Consider the following 25,554-nt stretch of genomic DNA (forward strand, 5'->3'; position numbering starts at 1 on the left):
ATATAAATCATCACACTACAGTCTGGTTACTGGCTGAAGGTTTTCAAGCACTTTAGTTTTTCTTTTTCTTTTTTAGTTTATTAAGAGACAGAGAAGATGTTTACAAAAGACAGTCAAGAATAGACACACTTGTTAAAGCAGTACAAAATGCGATGTTACAAGTATCATCTATACAATTGTCTATAATACATTGACATCTGAGCATTTTTGCTCCTGTTTGTAATCCTCTCCCATTTTCTTTTTGTTAAATTTAACACAAAATAAAACGGTAAAACTATCTATAATAACTAACTGTATTTAAACAGCCATTAAACTAAACTTGGCATCTCTTGTTAACTATGTATTGGACTTTCTTGTGAAACAATCTTATTCACTTACTCTTATCTTGCTCGACGAGACCCAGGGGAAGAGAAAAAAGGAAAAAAAAAAAAAGAGGAGGGAGGGGTAAAATTAGGTATATTAATATTAGGGGTGTATGTGAGACCATTCCCCTCTCAGGGAGTCTTAGGAATATGATGGTATCTCTAAAAGGGTTAACGTGTCTACATCAGGACAACAGTTCCGATGTAAACAAATTGAAATCGTGCACGTGATCACGAGATTTCAATGATGGGATCGCGTCAGGGGGGCGTCCCTATGATGCTAGGCGTGCCCTCCAGACCGCGATCCCATCAGGAAAGCGCCAGTGGCTTCAGGAAAGTCAAGTGGTTAGGACGTTTGTTTTTCGTCCTTCGGCGCTAAAGCCCAGCAAAATTCGGACGAAATACAACGTCCTAACAGCGTTAAAAGATGAATCTATTTTGTACATCTATTTGTTCAATGAACATTTGTAGTTTTAGCATGTTTGTGAAACAAGGGATAGTGGGTACAGAGCTCTTGATCCATTGTTTAAATATACATTTCCTAGCTATCAGCATCACCAAGGTCAATACTGAGTTAAATTGTTTAAATTGTGGATCCCATTGCATAAATAGGATAGTGTCTGGTTGTAGTGTGATTGGGATATTTAGCTTTTTTTTTTTATCCGAAATTGAATTTTACCCCTGTATTGCTGTATCAATGGACACGTCCACATGTAATAAGTTTGGAGATTCTAAAGAACATTTAGCACATTTATTGGTCCAAATAGTGGCCCATTTGGCCATGATTCTTGGTGTCAGATACGCCCTGTGGATTAGTTGTACCTGTGATTCCCTGAACATTGCAGACAAAGTAGTTTTTTTTAGTTTTTTCCATGCTGTCCTGCATCTCCTCCCATTAGTTTTTTATTTACTACAGTAAGTACAAAAATTATATTTTACCACTACCAGGTAGGGGAGGCAAAAAAGAACACACAGTGCGTTAAAGGTACAATAATACATTTTCGTCTTGTTTACTGCAACCACATTGCTCTCGAGAACATGTCCAATAGAAGAAGACCTCCTCTTATCTCTATATATACATAAAGATCTATGTATCTTATCTCTATAAATATATAAAGGTTTCTTTATAATATCGCTCTATACAGAAAGGCAAATACTTAGGAACTGAATTTTTCAACTGATATAATAAACCTAAATGTGCAATTTCCAATGTTTTTAATGCTATATGGCAAGCATAACAAGTCAATGGGAAAATATTAAAGGAACAAAGTCGTTGATAAGAGTTAATTATATTACAAGTAGCTGCAGAAATGCCCTATTAAAGGGATTGTAAACACCAAAAATGTTATTGTTTAAAAAGATAGATACTCCCTTTATTTACCATTCCCCAGTTTTGCATAACCAACACGGTTATAGAAATATACTTTTTACCTCTGTAATTACCTTGTATCTAAGCTTCTGCTGACTGCCTCCTGCTTTTGACTGACTTGCATTTCAGGCAATTAGTGCTGACTCTTAAATAACTTAATGTGCGTGATCACAATGTTATTTATATGACACACTAGAACTAATGCCCTCTAGCTGTGAAAAACTGTCAAATGCATTCAGATAAGAGACAGCCTTCAAGGGCATATGAGCCTACCTAGGTTTAACTTTCTACTACGAATACCAAGAGAACAAAGCAAATTTGATGATAAAAGTAAATTAGAAAGTTGTTGCATGCCCTATCTGAATCATGAAAGTTTAATTTGGACTATACTATCCCTTTAAAGGGACAGTCAGCACCAAAATTGTTATTGTTTAAAAAGATAGATAACGCCTTTACTACCCATTCCCCAACTTTGCACAACCAACATTGTTATATTAATATACTTTATAACATTTATTCAAAACACCTCCTCCACAATTCCACAATATTCTGCCCTGACCTTGCTACAGCCCATTATAACAATACTCTCTCCTCTGCACTTGACACTTTTGCTCCTCCCCAAATATGCAAAACCCCACGTCATCAGCTCCAACCCTGGCACTCTAAGCAAATACGCTACCTGCAAAAATGCTCCCGTGCTGCTGAACATGCTTGGAGGAAATCCCGCTCTGGACCAGATTTCCTCCACTATAAGTTAATTCTTTATTCTTACTCCTCTGCCCTTCACTTAGTCAAGCAAACCTACTTCTCTTCTCTTATATCTACTCCTCAAACCCTAAACGTCTCTTCACCATTTTCAACTCTCTCCTTTATCCTCCTGCACCACCCCTTCATTTGCCTTTAGTCCTCAAGACCTGGCAGACTACTTTTTCAACAAAACACTTACCATCCGAAGTAATATCCCAACACAAGACTGTAACCTTCCATCTCCGCCCCCGGCCAACCCCACCACCACTCTCAGCACCTTCCTCCCCAACCACTGAGAATGAAGTGAGTTCCCTATTGTCTACCTCACTACCTGCCCACTTGACCCTATCCCTTCACATCTAATACCTTCTCTGTCTTCTACCCTCACTCCAGCACTTACTCACATATTCAACCTATCTCTTACTACTGGTTCATTCCCATCTTCCTTTAAACATGCAAAGGTTACCCCCAACCTCAAAAAACCCTCCTTCGACTCCAATTCGCCTGCAAACTACTGCCCCATATCACTGCTTCCGCTAGCTTCAAAAGTCCTGAAAAAACGAGTTTCCGATCGCCTTACCCTCTTCTTGTCCTCCAACTCATTACTTGACCCCTTGCAATCTGACTTCCGACCCCAACATTCTACTGAGCCGGCCCTCACCAAGGTTACTAACGATCTTCTTTCTGCTAAAAACAACGGCTACTACTCAATACTTATCTTACTTGACCTGTCTGCTGCCTTTGACACCGTTGACCATCCCCTTCTCCTACGGACTCTCAGCTCCCTTGGGCTCTCTGACACTGCCCTCTCCTGGATCCACTCTTATCTCTCTAATAGGTCCTTTTCTGTCTCCTTTGCTGGCGACTCCTCCTCTCCATTGCCTCTGTCTGTTGGAGTACCTCAAGGCTCTGTTCTGGGTCCTCTACTCTTCTCTATTTATACTTCCTCACTGGTAAACTTATCAGTAGCTATGGCTTCAACTATCACCTCTATGCTGATGATACTCAGATCTATCTATCCACCTCTAATCCACTCCCTGGTAATTTCCTGACTTGACTACTGTAATAACCTACTAACTGGCCTCCCTCTCTCCCCTCTTCAATCCATCCTAAATGCCTCTGCTAGGCTAATCCATCTCTCCCGACACTCTGTATCTGCTGCACCTCTCTGCAAGTCCCTTCACTGGCTCCCTATTCACAGCAGAATTAAATTTAAAATTCTCATCCTGACCTACAAAGCCCTTATCAACGCAGCCCCCCCCCTACCTGTCCTCACTCATCAACAAATATACTCCAGCCCGCCCCCTAAGATCCAACAATGACCTGCTCCTTGCATCTTCTACCATCATCTCCTCCCATGCTAGATTACAGGACTTCTCTTGTGCGGCACCAACCATCTGGAACACACTTCAGAGAGCTGTCAGACTTCCCCCTAACCTTTCCTCCTTTAAACGCTCCCTAAAGACCTTTTTGTTCCGGGAAGCCTATCTCCAAATCAGTAACAAATTAATTCCACTAGCTGCCCTCATCTAACTCCACACTATCATCATTATCACCTTTACAGTCCCCACCTCCTGTTTCTCACCCTCCTACCCATCTAGATTGTAAGTTCCCACGGGAACAGGGCCCTCAATTCCCCCTGTATTTGTTTGTTAAACTTTGTCTGGTGTCTTTTATATTGTATTGTACTGTTCTTTTATCTTTGTACCCATGGACAGCGCTGCGGAATCTGTTGGCGCTTTATAATTAAAGAATAATAATAATAATACATGTCTACCTATTTCTAAGCCACTACAGACACCCTCTTATCACATGCTTTTTTATTTGCTTTTCACAACAGGAGACTGCTAATTCATGTGGGCCATATAGATAGCATTGTGCTCATGCCCGTGGAGTTATTTAAAGTGAATGTAAACTTTCATCAATTAGTGCCGCACTGTCTTTAAATATACTATTAAAAACAGAGGCACTTTCATTGATGAAAGTTTACATTGCACCATATTTTTACAAATACTTACCTTTTACTTCTGCAAAGTCGTATCGCCGATCCCCCGCATGCTTCTCATGCTGTACTTACACAACAATGACGAAACCGGCTTCCTCCAATCACGGCAGGACCTCAGGAGATAGATGCTCTGGGGGGGAAGCCGTGATTGGAGGCAGCCTGTTTCGTCATTAGTGATGTATTTACAGAGGACCTGCAGGCGTGGGATGCCGATCCCACTTTGCAGAAGTAAAAGGTAAGTATTTGTAAAATACTGTGCAATGTAAACTTTCATCAATGAAAGTGCCCCTGTTTTTAAAGGTATTTTTAAAAACCGGGCACTAATTGATGAAAGTTTACATTTACTTGAGGAGTAATTGGCTAAAATTCAAGTCAGCAGATAAATAGCCATGTGATCAGGGGGTCGTCAAATGAGGCTTAGATACTAGGTAATCACAGAGGTAAAAAGTATATCAAAGGGACATTATACACTCATTTTTTCTTTGCATAAATGTTTTGTAGATGATCTATTTATATAGCCCATAAAGTGTTTTTTTTTAAATAAATGTATAGTTTTGCTTATTTTTAAATAACATTGCTCTGATTTTCAGACTCCTAACCAAGCCCCAAAGTTTTATGTGAATACTGTCAGCTACCTTCTCCAGCTTGCTGCTATTTGTGTAAAGGGTCTTTTCATATGCAAAAGAGGGGGGGGGGGGAGTGTCTTATTTGCCACTTGCAGTGGGCTTTCCAGCTACCTTTTCAACAGAGCCAAACTGATAGCTTCTAAGTAAGTTTTTAAACTGTTTTATACTGGATTTTTATATCAGTATCTGTGCATCTTATTCTTTATAGTAGTGTCTATTACCTGCAGTTATATGAAAATGAGTGTATACTGTCCAACCACGTTCACTGTGCAAAACTGGGGAATGAGTAATAAAGGGATTGTCTATATTTTAAACAATAAACAATTTGGAGTAGACTGACCATTAAAAAATAGGTTGGGCTCTTTATCCCAACCCCACAGTATAAGTGGTGGTTTCAACAGGTAGGCATAGCGATTTCAAATGACAGAGTAAAGGTAAAGGAGCTATTTGTAATTAATTTCATTCACTACTGTGGGAACACACTAAAGGGTTGAAACAATTACAATAAAATGGCCCTATAACAAATTGCTCAGGGAGACTTTGGTGTTTGAAAAAAACAGCTCTGACTGGACATATTCATGAATGTTTCTTTAGTGAATTATCTGTAGATTATTTTTTGGGAACTGAGTCTCCAAGTGAGTTTCTTTCACCATTTCCAGCTTGCATAGTATAGGTCTGAACTTGCATATTGTCATTAAAACAGAATTCCATTTTGTTTTGTGTTCACATCTTCTGTAGCTTGCAGTTTGTTTTACATGCAAATGTATATTCACACAGGAGATATATTGATGATGTGTCAGATACCTTGAAAGTAGTGGCAAAAGAAACAAGTGTTGTAAAAAAAGGAAATAATAAATAAACAAATAGCTGGCTAAATAGTCTGATAAATTCAGTGCCCTCAGGGGGGTGTTAATTAGAATATTCAGACAGCTGCTTACAGATACTTCCTGGCAATACCCTTTAAAATTGCTAGCAGATGTTAGGAGGATTGATGGAAAAACAGAAATTAAACAACTCAGTTCAATAAAAAAAAAAAAAAAATAAGTGGGGGTTGGATAGAGTATTTACATGCTGCATTTCACTATGTATTAAAATAAAACGTTGTACAGCACTAGAACAGATAACAAAATCTTCATTTCAATTATGTAATATTGTGCTATTGTACTCTTATGTATCTGACAGTTTATTACTCCCACTATATATAGAATTCACAGATTTGCAGTAAGATGTTGAATGTATTAAAGGACCACTAAACACAAATTGTAAACTGCATGATTTTAAACCGTTAAATCTGAGAATAATTTTGCAATGAAAACTGCAGCTTTATTTTGTCAAATGAATATATTTTTTTATGTTTGTTCATTTCACTGATTTCCCTGTCCCACAGAACAAAAGAATCCTTGCTATCCAATCACAAACTAATATTAAGATATAGCACAAACCCTGTTTGCACATGTGCAGTTAAGGGAGAATGGGGAATCCTGCCCTTATCTCTTCGTGATTGTAAAGTTGAATTATAGCCCAGTATTTAAAAAAACATGGGCACAATTACTCTTATTTTTGAAAATACTTACCTTTTTGTTAATGTAAACTTACCAACGTTTCTCCACCCGCATCTCCTTCAGTATTGAGCAGATCGATGACAAATACAGCTTCCTCCAATCGTTGTGTGCCCCCTTTGGCGTCAGGCTTGTGAGGCACACAACGATTGGAGGAAGTTGGATCTTCCATCAATCTGCTCAATACTGAAGGAGATGCTGTGAATGAAGATGATTTGTGTGAAGAATTTGGTTGTACCAAACCGTAGCAGACTGTAAAATAAACTCTAGTTTACAAATAAATAAATATTATACTACTACTACTACTTACAAATGCTAGTAATAATAATAACAACAATAATTTAGTACCTGGCATTAAAAAGTGTATATATTTTGTACTATTCCTAGCAGACATTATTTTATTGATTAAAACATTAGTATAAAAATGTATTTAACATTATTATTTTTTAATGAACCATCGACATCTAATATATATGATTAGAACTGTGATAATTTATCATATTTTTATTTGATCTTAGAGAAATTTGCAGCACAGCAGCTGGGACCCTCTACGTGCAAACTTCCCACTGCAGGATGGTGTAGCCCGGTGCTGAAGAGGTTAATTTGCAAAAACGGGTCAGTGGAACGCATTCATTGCCCTCCTACAGCCATACCATTATGGTCCTTATCAGGGGGGGTTACAGTTTGTATTCTTTACATTTATTCTTTTAACTCAGCGACTTGTAAACAAATTCATAATGCTAAAATATTCTCTTGAGTTATATTAGGCAGAATTGCTTTCAAGGCTATTTATTTGCATTAAGATAGAGCTCCCCCCCCCTGAATGCGGCAGATGGAAGAGGCCTGTGTTAAGGCTACAGAGAGCTCTGCTAGTGGCTGAGAGGTGAGTGGCTCTTTGTGTCTGTTCCAGGTGTGGTCAGCTGGCACCGCTGCGTGCCTGGCAATAAGGTACTGAGTCTGGACATCTATACTTGTGTGACTTTTGTTTTGGGGTTAAACATATATGTATTTAAAATGATGACGGTTTCTGTTAGGCTTCGGGTTGCACATGATGTTACATTTTCATGAAGAGGAAGCAGATAAGGTTTAGGGTATATCTTGGTATGTGCTTTACATCTGTGGATTCTGTGCCAGTATATGCCAGCTATAAGGGGTACTGAGTGCCTACTTATGCCTCACATGGTGGGAGCCTTGGTGTGTACCAGGCTCAGGGATGTCACTGGAGCTCAGTATGTGGAACCATAAAGCATCACATATAAAATAAGTATTGTATATAATTTATTGTAATATTGTTTACACGGAAATAGCCTGATGTTGTTTGCATGTTTATTGCTTATAGAATTTTTATTTTGGCTAATATTTTTTTCTGGATCTATATAGAAACACACTTGTTGGTTCCTACAATCAATGTGCTTCTGGCTCCTAAATACACACAGGCTGTGTCAGATTTGTGTGTGTAATACTGTATATATTTTATATATGTTTTCAAGTCTTTAAACGCACTGGCAAGTGAAAAGAAAGCTAAAACTGCCTTGTTTCACTTTAAGGTGGTTTTCACTTTACAGCGGGGGTCCGGGCTCTAACCCGCTGTATTAGCGGGGTATACCTGTCTTTGCTAGGTTTACTGGCCCTTTAAATAATATATATATACACACACACACTACATTTGATATATTTACAAAAGTATTGATTTGTTAAACAGTTGTTTCAAATGCTTCCAGCTCAGCCATTCAAATTGCTGCTTGTGTTATTGATCCATTTTATTCCTAGGAGGCACTAACCCCTCTGAACTTAAAGGTCACTCAATTTGATTTCCCTCTGTTCCATTGTTAACATTCATTGGATGCAGCACATAAAAAGGTTAGCAACAGAAGTTGTAAATTGCTCTATAGACAAGAAAGCGCATCTACAGGGAGGGGAAAAAGCTGAAATAATTTATCTATAATCTAAACAGGGTTTGCTATTTTATGGATACAAAATAATGTTATTGTATATGTCTTGTTAAAAAGATCCTTAAACATTTAGGGCTAAATTACAAGTGGGAGCGCAAAATATCACTTTTGTGAAAACTATATTTGCGCTCCACTTAGTAATACCAGTGCACAAAAATGTGCACTGTTGTTACAAATTGGGTGCAATGCGAATGCGACCTTGCGTTCATATTGCACAGAAGCTTTGCGCTTACGAAAGTGTGCTTCCATATGCTCCAATGGGCCATGTAGCGATGGGCAGCAGATCTTAAATATATGTAAATGAATATATACATATATATTTCTTTCATGTAATTAGCAAGAGTCCATGAGCTAGTGACGTATGGGATATACAATCCTACCAGGAGGGGCAAAGTTTCCCAAACCTTAAAATGCCTATAAATACACCCCTCACCACACCCACAATTCAGTTTTACAAACTTTGCCTCCCGTGGAGGTGGTGAAGTAAGTTTGTGCTAGATTCTACGTTGATATGCGCTTCACAGCAGGCTGGAGCCCGGTTTTCCTCTCAGAGTGCAGTGAATGTCAGAGGGATGTGAAGAGAGTATTGCCTATTTGAATTCAATGGTCTCCTTCTACGGGATCTATTTCATAGGTTCTCTGTTATCGGTCGTAGAGATTCATCTCTTACCTCCTTTTTCAGATCGACGATATACTCTTATATACCATTACCTCTACTGATTCTCGTTTCAGTACTGGTTTGGCTATATGTAGATGAGTGTCCTGGGGTAAGTAAGTCTTATTTTTTGTGACACTCTAAGCTATGGTTGGGCACTTTATACGTAAAGTTCTAAATATATGTCTTTAAACTTATATTTGCCATGATTCAGGATAATCAGTGTTCCTTCTTTCAGACTGTCAGTTTCATTATTTGGGAAAATGCATATGAATAAAATATTTTTTCTTACCTTAAAGAAATTTTCTAATTGACTTTTTTCCTTGCGGGCTGTTAGGCTCGCAGGGGCAGAAAATGCTTGAATTTTCTGCGTCATTCTTGGCGCGAACTTTTTTGGCGCAAAATTTTGTCATTTCCGGCGCCATAGTTGACGCCGGAAGTTTACACGTGGTTGCGTCATTTTTGACGAATGTGTGTTACAGACGTTTTTTGCGCCAAAAAGTGTGGGCGTCATTCTTGGCGCCAAAAGATGCTTGGCGCCAAAAAATGTGGGCGTCATACTTGGCGCCAAAAAATGTGGGCGTCATACTTGGCGCCACTTTTTTTCACATTATTTAAGTCTCACTTTTTGGTTGCTTCTGTTTGCTAGAGGCTTGTTTGTTTTGCATTTTTCCCCATTCCTGAAACTGTCATTTAAGGAATTTGATAATTTTGCTTTATATGTTGTTGTTTTGTTTTTTTTTCCTATTACATATTGCAAGATTTTCCATAAATTATTCCTGGATCAGAACATACTGAGGGATTCCTGTTGACTAAGAAGTCCTACCAAAGCTAAGTTCATTTATTTTAAATATTATGAATCTTTATCTTTAGCTATGGTTTGTAATAAGTTATCATGATAAACTTTTACATGCAGAATCCATTAGTATTTATGCTTTATGTATTGCTTTTCTTTTTACATCTTATGTACAAGATATACTTAGAAAATTTATAAGAATATTTTTCTGATTCTAGGTTAAGGCTTTGTCTGACTTTGCGCCTTCTATTAAAAAATTTTTAGGTCTTTTTCAAACTTCTTTCTTATGAAGTTTCAAATGACCAACAACATAATGAATTATCCTTCTCTGATGATGTTTTTTCTCTTTCAGAACTTTTCTTCATCAGATATTGACACTAACAAATCTACTTTTTTATTTTTTATTAGAGTACATTTATTTTTTTGTTGAAAAGGTGTTGATTATTTTGGATATTGAGGTAACTAGTTCTTTCAAAACTAGCTAACATTTTATTTCTGCTTATTTTATCTTCTGTGTCTTCAGAGGTTTTTTTCCATTCCTTCATACTAGGGAATGGAATAGGCTGACAATTTTCTTCAAAGGTTTTAAATTATATTCTTTACCGGCAGTTAAATTCAATTTTGAGGGTTCTCCAATTTAATGGGGCTATCTCTACTCCTGCTAAATTATGCTATTGTTTCTATAGCAAAATAGTATTTATTTTCTTTTTAAATGGTTGTATCCTTTTTAAGGAATTTTTTTTATTTTCAGGTACTTTTCTTGGACCTGTAATTTATTTGGATGATGTTGCTTTTCTCCTTTTTCTGTTTACTTTAAAGATCAAGTATCAGATTATGTATTATTTAGCATTGTTAAGGGACAAAGTCTACTGCTCATTTGAGGTTCAGACTGGGTGCTGTTGCATTTGTCTTGTTGTCTTGCATTTTTGTTTATGCAAGTCCGGTGTGTTCTGGTCCCTTAACTGGATTAACATGCTAATAATTGTATTTGTTTCTTCATTTTTATTGAATATTTTCACAAATGAGGTTTAATCTATGTCTTTAGCTGTTTTTAGCTAGAAGAAATTTTGTGATTTCTAAAAAATCCTTATTTCTTTTTTTCCAAGATAATCAATTATTTGATTCATATTGGATTCAATTCTTAACTGTTACTCTGGGCTTCAAGATTAAGTTCTTAGACTAAAACTTTAAGCTTATTTTAGTTTGGTTGTTCTTACTAAAGAACAAAATTCTAAATTCTTACCCAAGTAACATGTTTTTATTTAGAAGTTTTTTGTTTTTTTTTGGTTCTATTCGGTCCAAAATTCTTACATTTTGGGTACAAATAAAATTTGAAGTAAAACCGTCTGTGAGAAGTCTTTTTCTCTCTATTATATTCCAGCTATTCCAGTAAGGCTAACACTTTCCTTAAGGTGTTTTCAGTCCCATATATTTTGGGTAATGTTGAAGTGCGGTTGATCACCTGTTGAGGATCAAGCGCTGCTCAGATCTGGAATCTTCTGGGGTATTTATTCCAGTTCCATTTTTAGGATCTGGGTTCTGGGGTTTTATTCAACTATTCTGACTTTTTTTTGGTCAGTGATAGCATTATTTGTTTTCAGTAGATACAATAGATGCATATCTTCATTTCTGTTTTCATTCAGATTATTTTTATTTTTCTGAGACTACGGAATCTCATATGATTCAATTTTGTTTTTTCAAGACATGGTTAGAGGATCCTTTTATCAAAAGCTCTTGATTCCTCACACAAGGGTCACCTTTTTTAGGTTTCCAGATAGATTGTGTCACTATCTTTGTCTCTAACAGATAAGTGATTTTTTTCTTATTGGGTTCCTTCTGTCGGTACCTTCAGTCTCTATTATTTCCTTCAGTTGCTATACATGCATGGAAATTTAGGTCTTATGGCTGCAGCATTGGATTCATTTTCCTTTGCTCATTTTCATAGTAAACCTTTCCAGTTTTTTATGCTGCATAATGGTGCAGGGATTCTAGGATTTCACTTTTTAAATCTTCGAATTCTATGTTTATCTATCTTTGATTCGGTGGTTAAGATCACCATCATTTAGTTCTACAGGTCTCTTCGATTCTTTCAACCTGGACCATGATCTCTATAGATGCGAGTCTTTTAGGTTGGGAGGCTGTCTGAGGTTCTCTGTCAGCACAAGGGGTTTGGAAATCTCAGGAGGCGAGATTACCATTTGATATTTTGGAACTCCGTGCATTCCCAGAGTTCTTCAGTTAGTTTCTTTTGAAGAAGAGACGTTTATTGTTTTTTTCAGACATTATCACATCTGTGGTGTATGTCAATCATCAGGGTGTGACTATCAGTCTTTAGACTGTGACAAAGTATCTCGGATATTTGCTTGGGCTAAATCCAGCTCCTATCTAAATTCTGGGGTCCTTTTCCCAGGTATAGACGTTTGGGAAGCGGATTATCTCTGTTAATCAAGCTTTACATCCGGGAGAATGGTCTTTACCCAGATATGTTTTTCAATTTTTCAGATGTGAGGGCTTCCAGAAATAGATCTGTTGGCCTCTCGTCTTAACAAGGAATTTCCCAGGGGCCTATTTCAGGTCCGGGGATCCTCAGGCGGAAGTAGCGTATGCTTTGACACTTCCATGGAATTATCATTCTGTCTATATCTTCCGCCTCTAGTTCTTCAAAATCCTAATGGAGCGTTTGTTTGTACTGCTGGTGGTTCCAGCATGGCCTCACAGGTTTTGGTATGCGGATCTCATTCGGATGGCCAGTTGCCAACCTTGGACATTTCCGTTAAGACCAGTCCTTTTATCTCAAGGCCCATTTTTCCATCAGGATCTCAAATCATTTAATTTGAAGATATGGAGATTGAACGTTTGATTCTTAGTCATAGAGGTTCTCTGACTCAGGTTACAGGTTTGTAAATCTGTCTCTAGAAAGATTTATTATCGAGTTTGGAAGACTTTCATTTCTTGGTGTTCTTCTCATAAATTCTTTTGGCATTCTTTTAGAATTCCTAGAATTTTACAATTTTTCAGGTTGGTTTTGTCTGCAAGTTATTTGAAAGGACAAATCTCTACTCTTTCTGTTCTTTTTCACAGAAAGATTGCTATTCATTCTGATATTCATTGTTTTGTGCAGGCTTTGGTTTGTATCAAGCCTGTCATTAAGTCAATATCTCCTCCTTGGAGTCTCAATTTGGTACTGAGGGCTTTACAGGCTCCTCCGTTTTAACTTTTGCGTTCTCTGGTCATTAAAATTACTTTCTTGGAAAGTATTGTTCCGTTTGGTTATCTCTTCTGCTCGAAGAGTTTCTGAGTTTTCTGCTCTTTCTTGTGGATCTCCTTTTCTGATTTTTCATCAGGGTAAGGCAGTGTTCCTTCCTGTAATTCATTATTTTGTTCAGGCTTTGGTTCTTATCAAACCTGTCATTAAGCCAATTTCTCCTCCTTGGAGTTTTAATTTGGTTCTAAAGGCTTTACAGGCTCTTCTATTTGAGCATATGTTTTCTCTAGACATTATTTACTTTCATGGAAAGTATTGTTCTTTTTAGACATCTCTTCAGCTAGAACAATTTCTAATTATCTGTTCTTTCTTGTGAGTCTCCTTTTTCTGATTTTTTTCATCAGGATAAGGTGGTTTTTGCTATCCTCATTTCAATTTTTACTTAAAGTTGTGATTTCTATCAACATTAGGGAGGAATTATTGTCTTTTACTAAGACTTCTTTGGTAAGATTCTTACATTCTTTGGATATGGTAAGAGTTTTGAAATCTTATGCTGAAGCTATTCAGATTTCAGATAGTCTTCTAGTCTATTTGTTATCCTTTCTGGTGTTAGGAAGGTCAAAAGGCTTCTGCCATTTATTTGGCATCTTGCTTAAACTTTTGATTCATCATGCTTATTTGGAGTCGGGTGGATTCCCGCCTCGGAGGATTATGGCTCATTCTACTAGGTAAGTTTCTATTTCCTGGGCTTTTTAAGAATGAAGCTTCTGTTGATTAGATTTGCAAAGCAATGACTTGGTCTTCTTTGCATACTTTTACTATGTTCTACCATTTTGATGTTTTCTCTTCTTTAGAAGCAGTTTTGGTAGAATGGTACTTCAGGCAGCTGTTTCAGTTTGATTCTTCTGCTTATATTTTCAGTTTTTTTCATTATAAAAATTGAAACTTTTTTGATTTGGGTAGTGGATTAATTTTTCAGCGGAATTGGCTGTCTTTATTTTATCCCTCCCTCTCTAGTGACTCTTGCATGGAAGTTCCACATCTTGGGTATTTATTATCCCATACGTTACTAGCTCATGGACTCTTGCTAATTACATGAAAGAAAACATAATTTATGTAAGAACTTACCTGATAAATTCATTTCTTTCATATTAGCAAGAGTCCATGAGGCCCACCCTTTTTTGTGGTGGTTATGATTTTTTGTATAAAGCACAATTATTCCAATTCCTTATTTTTTTTGATGCTTTCGCTCCTTTTTTTATCACCCCACTTCTTGGCTATTCGTTAAACTGAATTGTGGGTGTGGTGAGGGGTGTATTTATTTATAGGCATTTTAAGGTTTGGGAAACTTTGCCCCTCCTGGTAGGAATGTATATCCCATACGTCACTAGCTCATGGACTCTTGCTAATATGAAAGAAATGAATTTATCAGGTAAGTTCTTACATAAATTATGTTTTATGTGTATATACACATATTAACACATAAATAAATGTATATGTATGTAAGCATGTATATTTACTGATAAAACACAGCTCCCCATTGGTCGCTTTTCAGTTCCTTTTTTTTCTAACACCCCACATACATCAGCTTTGTGCAGTTGCTTTAAAAAATAAAAAAAAATGCTGCTTTAAAAAAACCAAAAAACAAACTACAAGACTCTTAAATTTGTGGGACCAATTGGGGCACTTTTGAAAAATTAACCTGAGATCTGATCAATTTTCTGAGCGCTAATTAATGCCGCAAACTCGCTGTAGCAATAACCAGTCCATTGTAATGGCTGGTTATTTAGTGCATGCCTCTAAACAGGCAAATTTGTCTGTTTATGGGCATGTGATAAATTAGCGTTCCACATGTAATCTAGCCCTTAAAGTGAATGTAATTTTTGAAGCTAAAGTGCCCGGTTTTTAAAAATTCGATTAAAAACAGGGGCACTTTTTAATTCATCAAAATTTACATTTCACTCCTGTTGTGAAAAAAAAACTTACCTTTTTAACTTGACAGCAGCTCCAGCTTCCTCCGGTCGTCGCAAGCCATTTCTGATGTCAGAAATGATGGATAGGTCATCCTCCAATCACGGCTTCCTCCCCTGGGGAATCAGTGTCTGATTCAACACTGTGATTGGAGGAAGCCGGATTCCTCATTTTAGACCCAGGAAGAGGCTTTGCAACGGGTGGAGGAAGCTGGAGCTGCTGTCAAGATTAAAAGGTAAGTTTTTTTTTTTTTCACAGCACGAGTGAAATGTAAATTTTGATGAATTAATGTGCCCCTGTTTTTAATAAAATTTTTAAAAACCGGGCACTTTAGCATCAAAATTTACATTCACTTTAATGCATCACTTACTTATCATGTTGGTATGTATGTTGTATACCTGAGGTGTCCAACCTTTTCAAATGAGGGGCCACATTAGAATTCTGTTCTGCTTGCACTGATGGTAAAATATTTTGTTTAAAATTCTAGTAATCTACTTATGTATAACCCTATTGTGGAAAGTTAATCAGTTTCTATTTTTATCCACTGTTTTTGTGTGTGTATGTATATATGTGTGTGTGTATGTGTGTATATATATATATATATATATATATATATATATATATATATATATATATATATGTGTGTGTGTATATATATATATATATATATATATATATATATATATATATATATATATATATATGTGTGTGTGTTTGTATGTATATGTATGTGTGTGTATATATATATATATGTATATGTGTGTGTGTTTGTATATATGCATATATATATACACACACACACACACACATAGCTTTTTTTTCTACCGGCACCTCTGCATGCCGTACCGGCACTTCTTCAAAGGACAGCAAGAGCAATCCCTTCAATGAACTACTGCACATGATGGAGTTAAAAAGGCACAGATATTATTTCATTACCCATCACTCTCAGGCAAGCAGCTGTGCCTTGAGCCCGCAAATAGTTTTCCCAAAATGGTTCCCCCATTGACAGTAATGACATTCAGCAATCTCCGGCGGTTTGCCCCCCCCCCCCCTCCCCCTGCTGCAACTACTCCCATTATCCGCTGTGTAGAAGCATTGCTATCTCTTGTCTGCCACTGGACCCAGGTACTACTCCCTCAGACTATCAACGCCGTAAGGGATCTACAAGGTGTCAGTGACTGGCCCTTGCAGTGTCCGCCGCCCGTTTTGAGGGTTTGATGGTCTGAGGGAGGAGTACCTGACTCCAGTGGCAGACAAGAGATAGCAATGCTCTTCACACAGCCGTTTTGTGCCGTTGATGGTCTGAGGGATGTTTAGAAGTCAAGGTAGGAAGCATTGCTTGTGAGCAGAGTGCAGACTGTTCTCTGCCTCCCATTCCATTATTTAAAACCTTTATGCACAGTAAGACTGAATGTGAAAAAAATGATTTATGAAGCGAAGAACTTTCCATAGACACATTTGAATAAATTGCGTTATAGTAGAGCATATTAAATTGTTTAGGATTTTTACCTGCCCTCATTTTTCACAGATGGACCTGTGCTTGTCAGCCTTGAGGTGTATAAATTGTTCTTTCTCCCAGTCAGATGGCATTTAATTTCCATCATGTATCAGAGATGTGAAGAGTTTAATGTGGCAAGGATTTCATTGTAAGAGATATGCAACCGTGGTAATTTGAAAGGCAAACAGTAAGAGGCAGTGAATTGTGAAGTTTGAATTTTAATATTAAATACTGAATACAGATTCTACAGAAATTACATATTACATTTTTTAGTTCTAACAATGAGGTAGTTCTGTTTTGCTAGTTTATAAACCTGATACTATAAAAGTACATCAATGTATATATCGTCTACATCTATACTATACTACTATGTGTGTGTGTTTTGACAATAAGTCTGCCTGCCTACCACACTCCTGTCCTGATTAATTATTCTCTAGTCTAAACCAATCTTGACTGTTAAAAATAAATAAATAGATAGCAATTAAAACTGGCATAGCACATTATCCAAAGCAAGGAAGAGTGATGGTGCTTGAGAAAGGCTCAGGAGCTGCTGATTGGTGGCTGCACATATATGCCTTATGCTATTGGGGTAGAGAGCGAAATTGCATGGGGGGGGGGGCAAGAAAATGTTTACCTAGGGTCCAATCAATATTAAAGACGGTCCTGATCACTGTAGGTTTACTGCGGGCATTACACTACTCGCCCTTTAGGTTAGCAGCTCTCATGGTCACCAATAATTTCTATACATTTCCCCTCCCAGGCTGCTGTCTCTTTGCCTACAAGGAAGCGGGCAAACTACAACTCCCTGTATGCTTTGCGTTTCTAAATATACATTTTTCTTCGTTCTCTTGCTATCTTTATTTGAAAAAAACAGGAATGTATGCTTAGAAGTCGGCCCATTTTTTGTTCAGCACCTGGATAGCAGGAGAACGAAGAAAGATTTGGTTGCTAACGAAACGTCCGAATGGCCATGCCTATCAGAGAGTACCGGCACCATTTCTTCCCCCAAAAAACTGTGTGTGTGTATGTATGTGTGTATATATATGTATATGTATGTATGTGTGTGTGTGTATATATATCAGTTTTAACTTTTTCAGTGCAGATGATGCAGGGAGTTCAGATGACGTTTCCCAGCATCCTCTACTTTCTAAACTGCTGAATGCCCTACATGAAACATGTTTATTGTTCCTATTGAAATAAGTGATTTTTTGTCCCCTGTGCTCTCAACTGATTACCGCACTAATGCCAATTACCTAACCGACTTAGAAGCATATGGAATAAAATGAGGTGTTGGTGCTCCAAATAGAGGGATGTATTTGAAAAGGAAATTTTTCAGTTGAGTGGTTAGCACATTGTATATGTTATCTGTCTATATATTGTCTGTCCATACAGTGTGTGTATAAACACCTTATGCATTAATCTGTTACATTTCCAATTTAATTATTGTTTGTGGTAAATAGCATTTTGAAGCACATATTCTAATCTTTGTATCCATTTATCTATATATTTTTTTTTTTAAAGATATGTCAACTGATCTTCGAAAAAGGAAAAAAGAAACAAATAGCCACAATGCCACATCCCAGGAAAAAGTGGCTAAAGAGGAAAGCAAGACAGAAAAGAGCAGCTCCATTTGCTACAAATACTTTAGAAGAGTAGTCGTCACTTTATTGTCCATTGCTTTGCTGCTTGGAGTAAAGTTGTACCGAGATAATGAAATAGTGAAACTTCATGAAGGAGCATTGAGATCTTTGGGCACCGAAGGACTATTTCTGTTTTCTTCACTAGATACCAACAAAGATATGTACATAAGTCCTGAAGAATTTAAACCTATAGCAGAGAAGTTGACTGGAGTAGTCCCGACATCTGAATATGAAGAGGAAGAAGCTCTTGATCCAAATGGAGAGACCATGTCTGTGGTTGCAAAGTTTCAGCCTCTGCTTATGGAAACAATGACCAAAAGTAAAGATGGATTTTTAGGTATTACCCACAGTGCTCTCTCAGGGCTGAGAAACTGGACAACTGCTGCTATGCCAATCAATGTGTTTTTTGCTAGACAGTTTAAAGCTTTCCTTCCTCCTAAAAACAAATTCAATCTTGGTGATCCTTGGTGGATAATCCCTAGTGAATTAAATATCTTTACAGGTTATCTTCCAAATAACAGGGTCTATCCTCCAGCACCGAAAGGCAAAGAAGTGGTAATTCATAAACTCCTTTCTATGTTTCACCCTCACCCATTTATAAAAACAAGATTTGCTCCACAGGGTTCTGTGGCTTGTATCAGGGCAATGAGTGATTTTTACTATGATATTGTCTTCCGGATTCATGCAGAGTTCCAGTTAAATGAACCTCCAAATTTTCCATTCTGGTTCTCTCCTGGTCAGTTTACTGGCCATATTGTAATTTCAAAAGATGCTTCCCATGTACGATACTTCAAGCTGTATGTGCCTAACAACCATTCCCTAAATGTTGACATGGAATGGTTGTATGGGGCAAGTGAAAGTAGCAACATGGAAGTTGACATTGGTTATTTGCCTCAAATGGAAATAGAGTCTGCAGGACCATCTATCCCCTCTGTGATTTATGATGAGAATGGGAATGTCATTGACAGTAGAGATTCTGAAGGAGAACCAATAGAATTTGTCTTTGAGGATATCAGCTGGCAATCTGAAATAAGCTTGGAACAAGCTGTTGATAAGCTTGAAGTTACTATGTACCCATTTAAGAAGGTACCATACCTTCCTTTCACACAAGCATTTGACAGAGCGTTTGCTGAAAAGAAACTTGTGCACTCTGTATTACTTTGGGGTGCTTTAGATGATCAGTCCTGCTGAGGTTCGGGGCGAACTCTCCGGGAGACGGTCCTGGAGAGTTTGCCCGTTCTTGCTTTGCTCAATGAGAGCTTTGTTAGTAGCTGGTCACTAGTGAAAGAACTAGAAGAACTGCAAAAAAATAAGGAAAACGAAGCATACGCAACGTTTGCTTCACTTCACTTGGAAAACTATAACTTTCCTGTAGAGATGATGATTTGTCTTCCCAATGGAACAGTAGTCCACCATATTAATGCCAACTATTTTCTGGATATTACTTCCTTGAAGCCAGAAGAAGTAGACACCAGCATGTTTAGCTTTTCTGAGGGATTGGAGGATTTATCTACTTCTACTTACGTAAAATTTCTGAAAGAAGGTTTAGAGAAAGCAAAGCCTTATTTACAACACTAGATGTCATTTGAAAATGTAGTAAAAACATTTAAAGGGACACAACTCAAAATGTAATTTCATGTAAGTTGTTTAATTATGCATAGTAAAGAAAAATGTTCTTTCATCGTGTTTGCCAGCTTTTCCTGTAATTTTAAGTTGTGAGGTTTTTTTTTACACTGACCCTTGTAGAATGAAGTGTATTTTTCAGTTTTCAGATCCCTTCAACATTCTACATAATCATTACTTTGTCAGTACAAGAGCTCATTATATCTGACCTTAATTAGCCACTGCAAAGGAGATAGATACATGACCTCAAGAGGCTTTTCACTGGTTATGTCCCTGTACTTCAAATAAATGCAGATTTTGATGGCTGTGTTACAAAATGTATTTGTGTGCATTGTTTAATTGTTGATACATATATAAATTGTCTTTAAAGGGACATGAAACCCAAAAATGCTTTTTCATGATTTATATAGATCATATACATTTAAACAACTTTCTAATTTACTACTATTGTCAAGTGTGCTTCATTCCCTTGGTATCCTTTTATGAAGGAGCACCAATGCGCTACAGGAAGCTAGCATCAATAAACCAATGATAAGAGGTATCTATATGCAACCACCAATCAACAGCTAACTCAACTCCTGAGCCTACCTAGATATGCTTTCCAACAAAAGATACCAAGAAAACAAAGCAAATAAGATAATAGAAGTAAATGGAAAATGTGTTTAAAATTTTATGCTTTATATGATATATTTTTTTGGGGGGTTTCATGTCCCTTTAATGTCAATTTAAAAAAAACAATAAACAGATTTAAATTACAAGACTTTTTTGTATTAATTAACATACCCACTGAGCAAACTTTGTGAATGAGTTCACACCTTGTTGCTTTTTTTCAGTATCCAAACCCTCAACCAACTGCCTTATTTGTAGGAGTAAGCCCTGAAACAATCTAATCTGTTTGTAGCTCCCTTTTTAAAGTTTCTCCTGCTGAGGTCAGTTAGGAGTGGATATAAATAAGCTCTGGCAGTGCTGGCTTGTGAAATCTGTAGGATGATCTTTCGATGCTCACGGTAGTTGGAAAACCCATAACTTTTAAAATGACAGGGAAAGGGGTCAACATAAATAATGGAAGATTAAGGGCAAATTTTGTTTTACTATGGTTAATTAAACATTGTATATTACATTCTCAAAGTGTTCATGTACCTTTATATTACAATAGAATAAGGTGTCTAATTTGGTTGTGTTTTAATTGTAATCTGTTAGCATTTACGTGCACACAAATGGCAAATCTATATAATAATAATGTCCATATTCACTAGAGATTTTGTTTTTGCTTAGTGTAGAGAGAGCTTCATAATTTTACTGAATAGTACAATTACATAAGAGATGGTGAGGTCTGTCTCACTGGAAGGAAACATCTCAACATCTAGGAAGTGTACTAGATTTACATACTTTTGTACTGTTTTAAAGTATTTTAGTAGTGCAGAGATTATTTAGTTGGGTTTTTTTTTTGTGATTTTCTTTTGATGGGCATGAAGAACCTCTTGATTGAGAGAGCGTTGCCATTTATTGCTACACAATATATTGCAACTTTCTTTAGAAGCCAGTGCTGACAGTACAGGTTAGAAGCTCCCATACATAGGGAGAATGGTATTATGTGTGATGTGACTGCTAGAACTGTGCCTCCTGTTAAAGTCAAAATTAAACTTTCATGATTCATATAGAGCAGCAACTTTCTAATTTACATCTTTTATCAAATCTTCTTCGTTCTCTTGGTATCTTTATTTGGAAAAGCAAGATTGCAAGCATAGGAGCCAACCCATTTTTGGTTCAGAACCTGGGTAGCACTTTCTGATTGGTGTCTAAATGTAGCCACCAATCGGCAAGTCCTACCCATGTGCTGAACCAAAAATGGGCTGGCTACTAAGCTTACATTCAAATAAAGATAGCAAGAGAACGAAGAAAAATGAATAGGAGTAAATTAGAAAGTTTCTTAAAATTTCATGCTCTATCTGAATGATGAAATTTTAATTTTGACTAGATTATTCTGTTGCAACCTTGTAATGTTCTGATTTGACCAGGAGAATCATTTCTATATGCTCTTCTTTAGACAAAGGTATTTTAGAACTGCACCTAAAAAGAAAAAAAATGTTTTGAGACTGGACCAATGGGAGATGACTGCACTGTTTAGTTTTTCTGAGATTTCACAGTAGGGGGCACCCTTTAGAGTGATACATCCCCTGTTTGGTCTTTCTCTCTAGCAGATATACTTCCCATATGGACTTAGTGGTAGTTAAAGATCTGCCTATTTACTGTATAGGTTACATATATTGACAACACAGCACAGTATTTACATTTTTGTATAGAAACAGTATTTTTATGTGGATTATATATTTTGTATGGTACTGTACAGTGGGAAGAGATTATTTTGTATTTCCTAAGTACATGTCTTTTTGACAGTCTAACCTTAAAGTTCCTTTAACAGGTTAAACTTGAGTTTTATGATAATTGTAATTTAGGAGATAGAAAAAATAATTTAATCCCATCCACTATATTACGTGATTTTATTTTTCTATGAAATATATGAATCACTTTTATGACTGTATATTCCAGGCTTAGCTAAACCTTTTTTTGTTAAAGTCACACTAGAATTTTCATTTACTTCCTGGTCTATAATTTATTTATTTTTCTTTAAATTTTACTTTTCTGAAAACCAAAACTGTCATTCAATATAAGCACATTTTTAAGAGGATTTTAAAACAAATAAGTGACACAGATTTGGAAACAACACATTCGATAGATCAGCCTGATAGGATTTGAATAAGCAGTTGCAGAAATAAGGAGTTGTAAGTGCGGTGTTAGTGGATGAGGAAGTGGGGCATCCGATTATGGCCCCTAAATTTTAAGTTGGACAGTTCTTGTATATTTAATAGAAATATCTTGTTGTATCACCACTGTACACGTTCACTAATGTGTAAAATCTCTTCTGCATAGATTTATAGATTAGTAAATATAATTATTACCTAAATACTTTTATCAAAATTCTTTGTTCTTTTGCTGTCTTTATTTGAAAAGCAGGAATGTATGCTTAGGAGTCAGCCCAATTTTTGTTCAGCACATTTGACATATATGCCTATTGTCATTGGCTCACCCCAGGTGTTCAGTTTGCAACCAGTAGTGCATTGCTGCTCCTTCAACAAATAATACCAATGAGAATGAAGCAAATTTGATAATAGAAGTAAACTGGAAATGTGTTTAAATTTGTATGTTTTACCTAAATCATGAAACAAAGTTTGGGTTTCATATCCACATATATATATAATGTATTTCCCTATCTCTAGAACAATGTTTTTAATGCATAAATCTGTATCTGTTATGTCCAACATACAGGCAGTGCATTTATGATTCCCTCTTTTTTTCTACATTTTTGTTCCCATGTACGTTTTTATTTCTCGTTTATTTTAAGGACAATACAATTCTGGCACAGTATTTTATTTTGTGTATTAACAAACCTTTTTTTATAAGTAGTTTATAGTTGTCGTATTTTGTACTGTACCAGACAGGTGACATTATTTTGACTTTCCTTAATACAATGTCTTTTTGATGGTCTAATCTTAAAGTTTTATTACCAGATTAAACCGGAGTTTGACAGTTGTAATTTTAGAGGGGAAAAAGTAATTCCATTCTCTCCGCACTGAAATATTTTTTCTTTTTTTATGAATTGTAGTAACAGTTAAATCCTTTTTTTTTTGTATGTTCTATAACTGACAGTATTCTGGATTTATTTACTATTAAAGGACTGTATTTTGAAACAAATTGTCTTGTTTTTTTAAGAAATGTAATGTACAAGAAATTATTATTGCTTAAAGGGTTAGAACTCTTTGCATTTTTCCAGAAATAAAAAATACACAATCAGAAAGTTCAACTCATACACTTTTAAAAAAAACGTACTTGTTCTTAGTAACAAAACTTACATAATTATAACATTTATATTCTCATTTCTGTGTAACACGGCTCCTGAGACCGCCCCTAACAGAGGGCTGGGTTCACTGCTCTTACATAGAAATCTTTTAGCCAATCGTGCGACAGAGCCGATGCATGGATTTGAATGTTAATGAAGCAGTTGTTCACATGCGTATTCTTAATTATGGGCATTTGGATGCGCAATGGAGAAGTAACTGACACCATGCCATGTTTGATTACCCCCTTTAGAGCATAAAGACCTATCGCACAGAGAGCTGCCTGGTGACTGCGTGCAAGAGCAGAAGGCGACACGAGAAAGTAGATGTGTGTAGTAGAGACGGAGGACGTGAACCCAGAGATTCAAATAGAAATATCTAATATTGAGGGCTGCCCAATAGAAGCTGAAGATAGGGAAGGGTGTAAATAAAATATACAGAAAATGAGTGTGATGAAGATGGCGAGAATGAGGCTTTTGCAGAGACAATAGATCTTTATGTCATCCTCATACACAAGCAACATCTTCACTCTGCCTCCGGTGTAGTGCGTTAGAGATTGTAAGTTGCTTTAGGAGAATTAAAGAGCACAATGCTCCTTTGCTTGTATAATTTTCCCACCCGGATCAATGTGAGCACTCAGATGCCTTCAATGCGTAGGTCGCTTAGTGACAGTAGTGCGAGTCAGGCGACCCGACGGAATGTGCGACCGTGACGAAGGAGGTGTCTCTAGCAACCAGTCACCTGTGCGCTGAGGAATGTGGTGACGTCACAGTCGCACATTCTGTCGGGTCGCAGATTTCGACACTACACCGGCAAGGGCTTAATGACGCGGCGGCTGACTGTGGAGGAGTGAGCTATGTGCATGCGTTGTCTAAAGAGGTTGCTAATGCGCATGCGGGACATCATTACTGTTCTACCTAGGTAGAACTCGGCAATTTGTCAATATAATTCGAAAAAAAGATGGGTTTGGCAGAATCGATTATTTCAACAGCAATTTACAGGTAAAATGTAAAGATTAGCTGATGGATGTTATTTGCTTATTTAAAAAACGTGATATAATGTTTTAAGATATGCATAGTTTTATTTTGGGTTTACTATCCATTTAAGTAGTTAATTTTATACAGGTGTGAAAAAATAATGTGTCAAACCCACCATCTAAGCCTGAAATATCTTTTTCAACTAAGATTCATGCACAAAGTGCATTAGCCAAATCAATTTGTTATAAAAGTAGCAGATGACAGACAGAAATAGCATAATTGCCGCTCAGTGCCTGAAAATGCTGTTGGGGGGGGGGGGCAGTACTTTTTCCTATTAATTAACATTGTAAATGATTAACTTTAGGACTTTGGATATCGCAACCACGCTATCTTCCTCTACCCATATATGATATATAGCTGAATATTTTTTTGTAAAATATATATCTATACCTATAAATCACTCTTCTCATATAGATGGCAAAACAGCCACATCCTCATTAGTGAAAACTTTAAAGCAGGCACTCAGGATACGTATTTCAAGCTTTAATGTTGTAATGAAACAACTATGATATTATGAGATACTTTACTTTATGCCTAATTACACTGTTCAGTGATAAATTGAAATAATCTAAACAACTAACAAATTTAATGCTCTGCAATTAATTAGCACCGC

The 25,554-nt window shown here is 36.7% G+C and overlaps 1 protein-coding gene across 2 annotated transcripts; it reads left to right on the forward strand.

The window, feature by feature from the left end:
- Window positions 1–7,510: 7,510 nt before the first annotated feature.
- On the forward strand, window positions 7,511–23,761 carry SELENON (selenoprotein N). Of its 2 annotated transcripts, none has more exons than XM_053713743.1 (2): window positions 7,511–7,551; window positions 18,267–23,761. In XM_053713743.1, the coding sequence occupies exon 2, from the start codon at window positions 18,269–18,271 to the stop codon at window positions 19,961–19,963; it is 1,695 nt and encodes a 564-aa protein (XP_053569718.1). In that variant the 5' UTR covers window positions 7,511–7,551; window positions 18,267–18,268; the 3' UTR covers window positions 19,964–23,761. The 2 variants fall into 2 exon arrangements, with proteins under 2 accessions (XP_053569718.1, XP_053569717.1); XM_053713742.1 differs by having other exon boundaries at window positions 7,535–7,616.
- The last annotated feature ends 1,793 nt before the right edge of the window (window positions 23,762–25,554 follow it).

The sequence above is a fragment of the Bombina bombina genome, chromosome 5 (genome assembly GCF_027579735.1).
Source record: "Bombina bombina isolate aBomBom1 chromosome 5, aBomBom1.pri, whole genome shotgun sequence".
NCBI classification, from domain to species: Eukaryota; Metazoa; Chordata; class Amphibia; order Anura; family Bombinatoridae; genus Bombina; species Bombina bombina.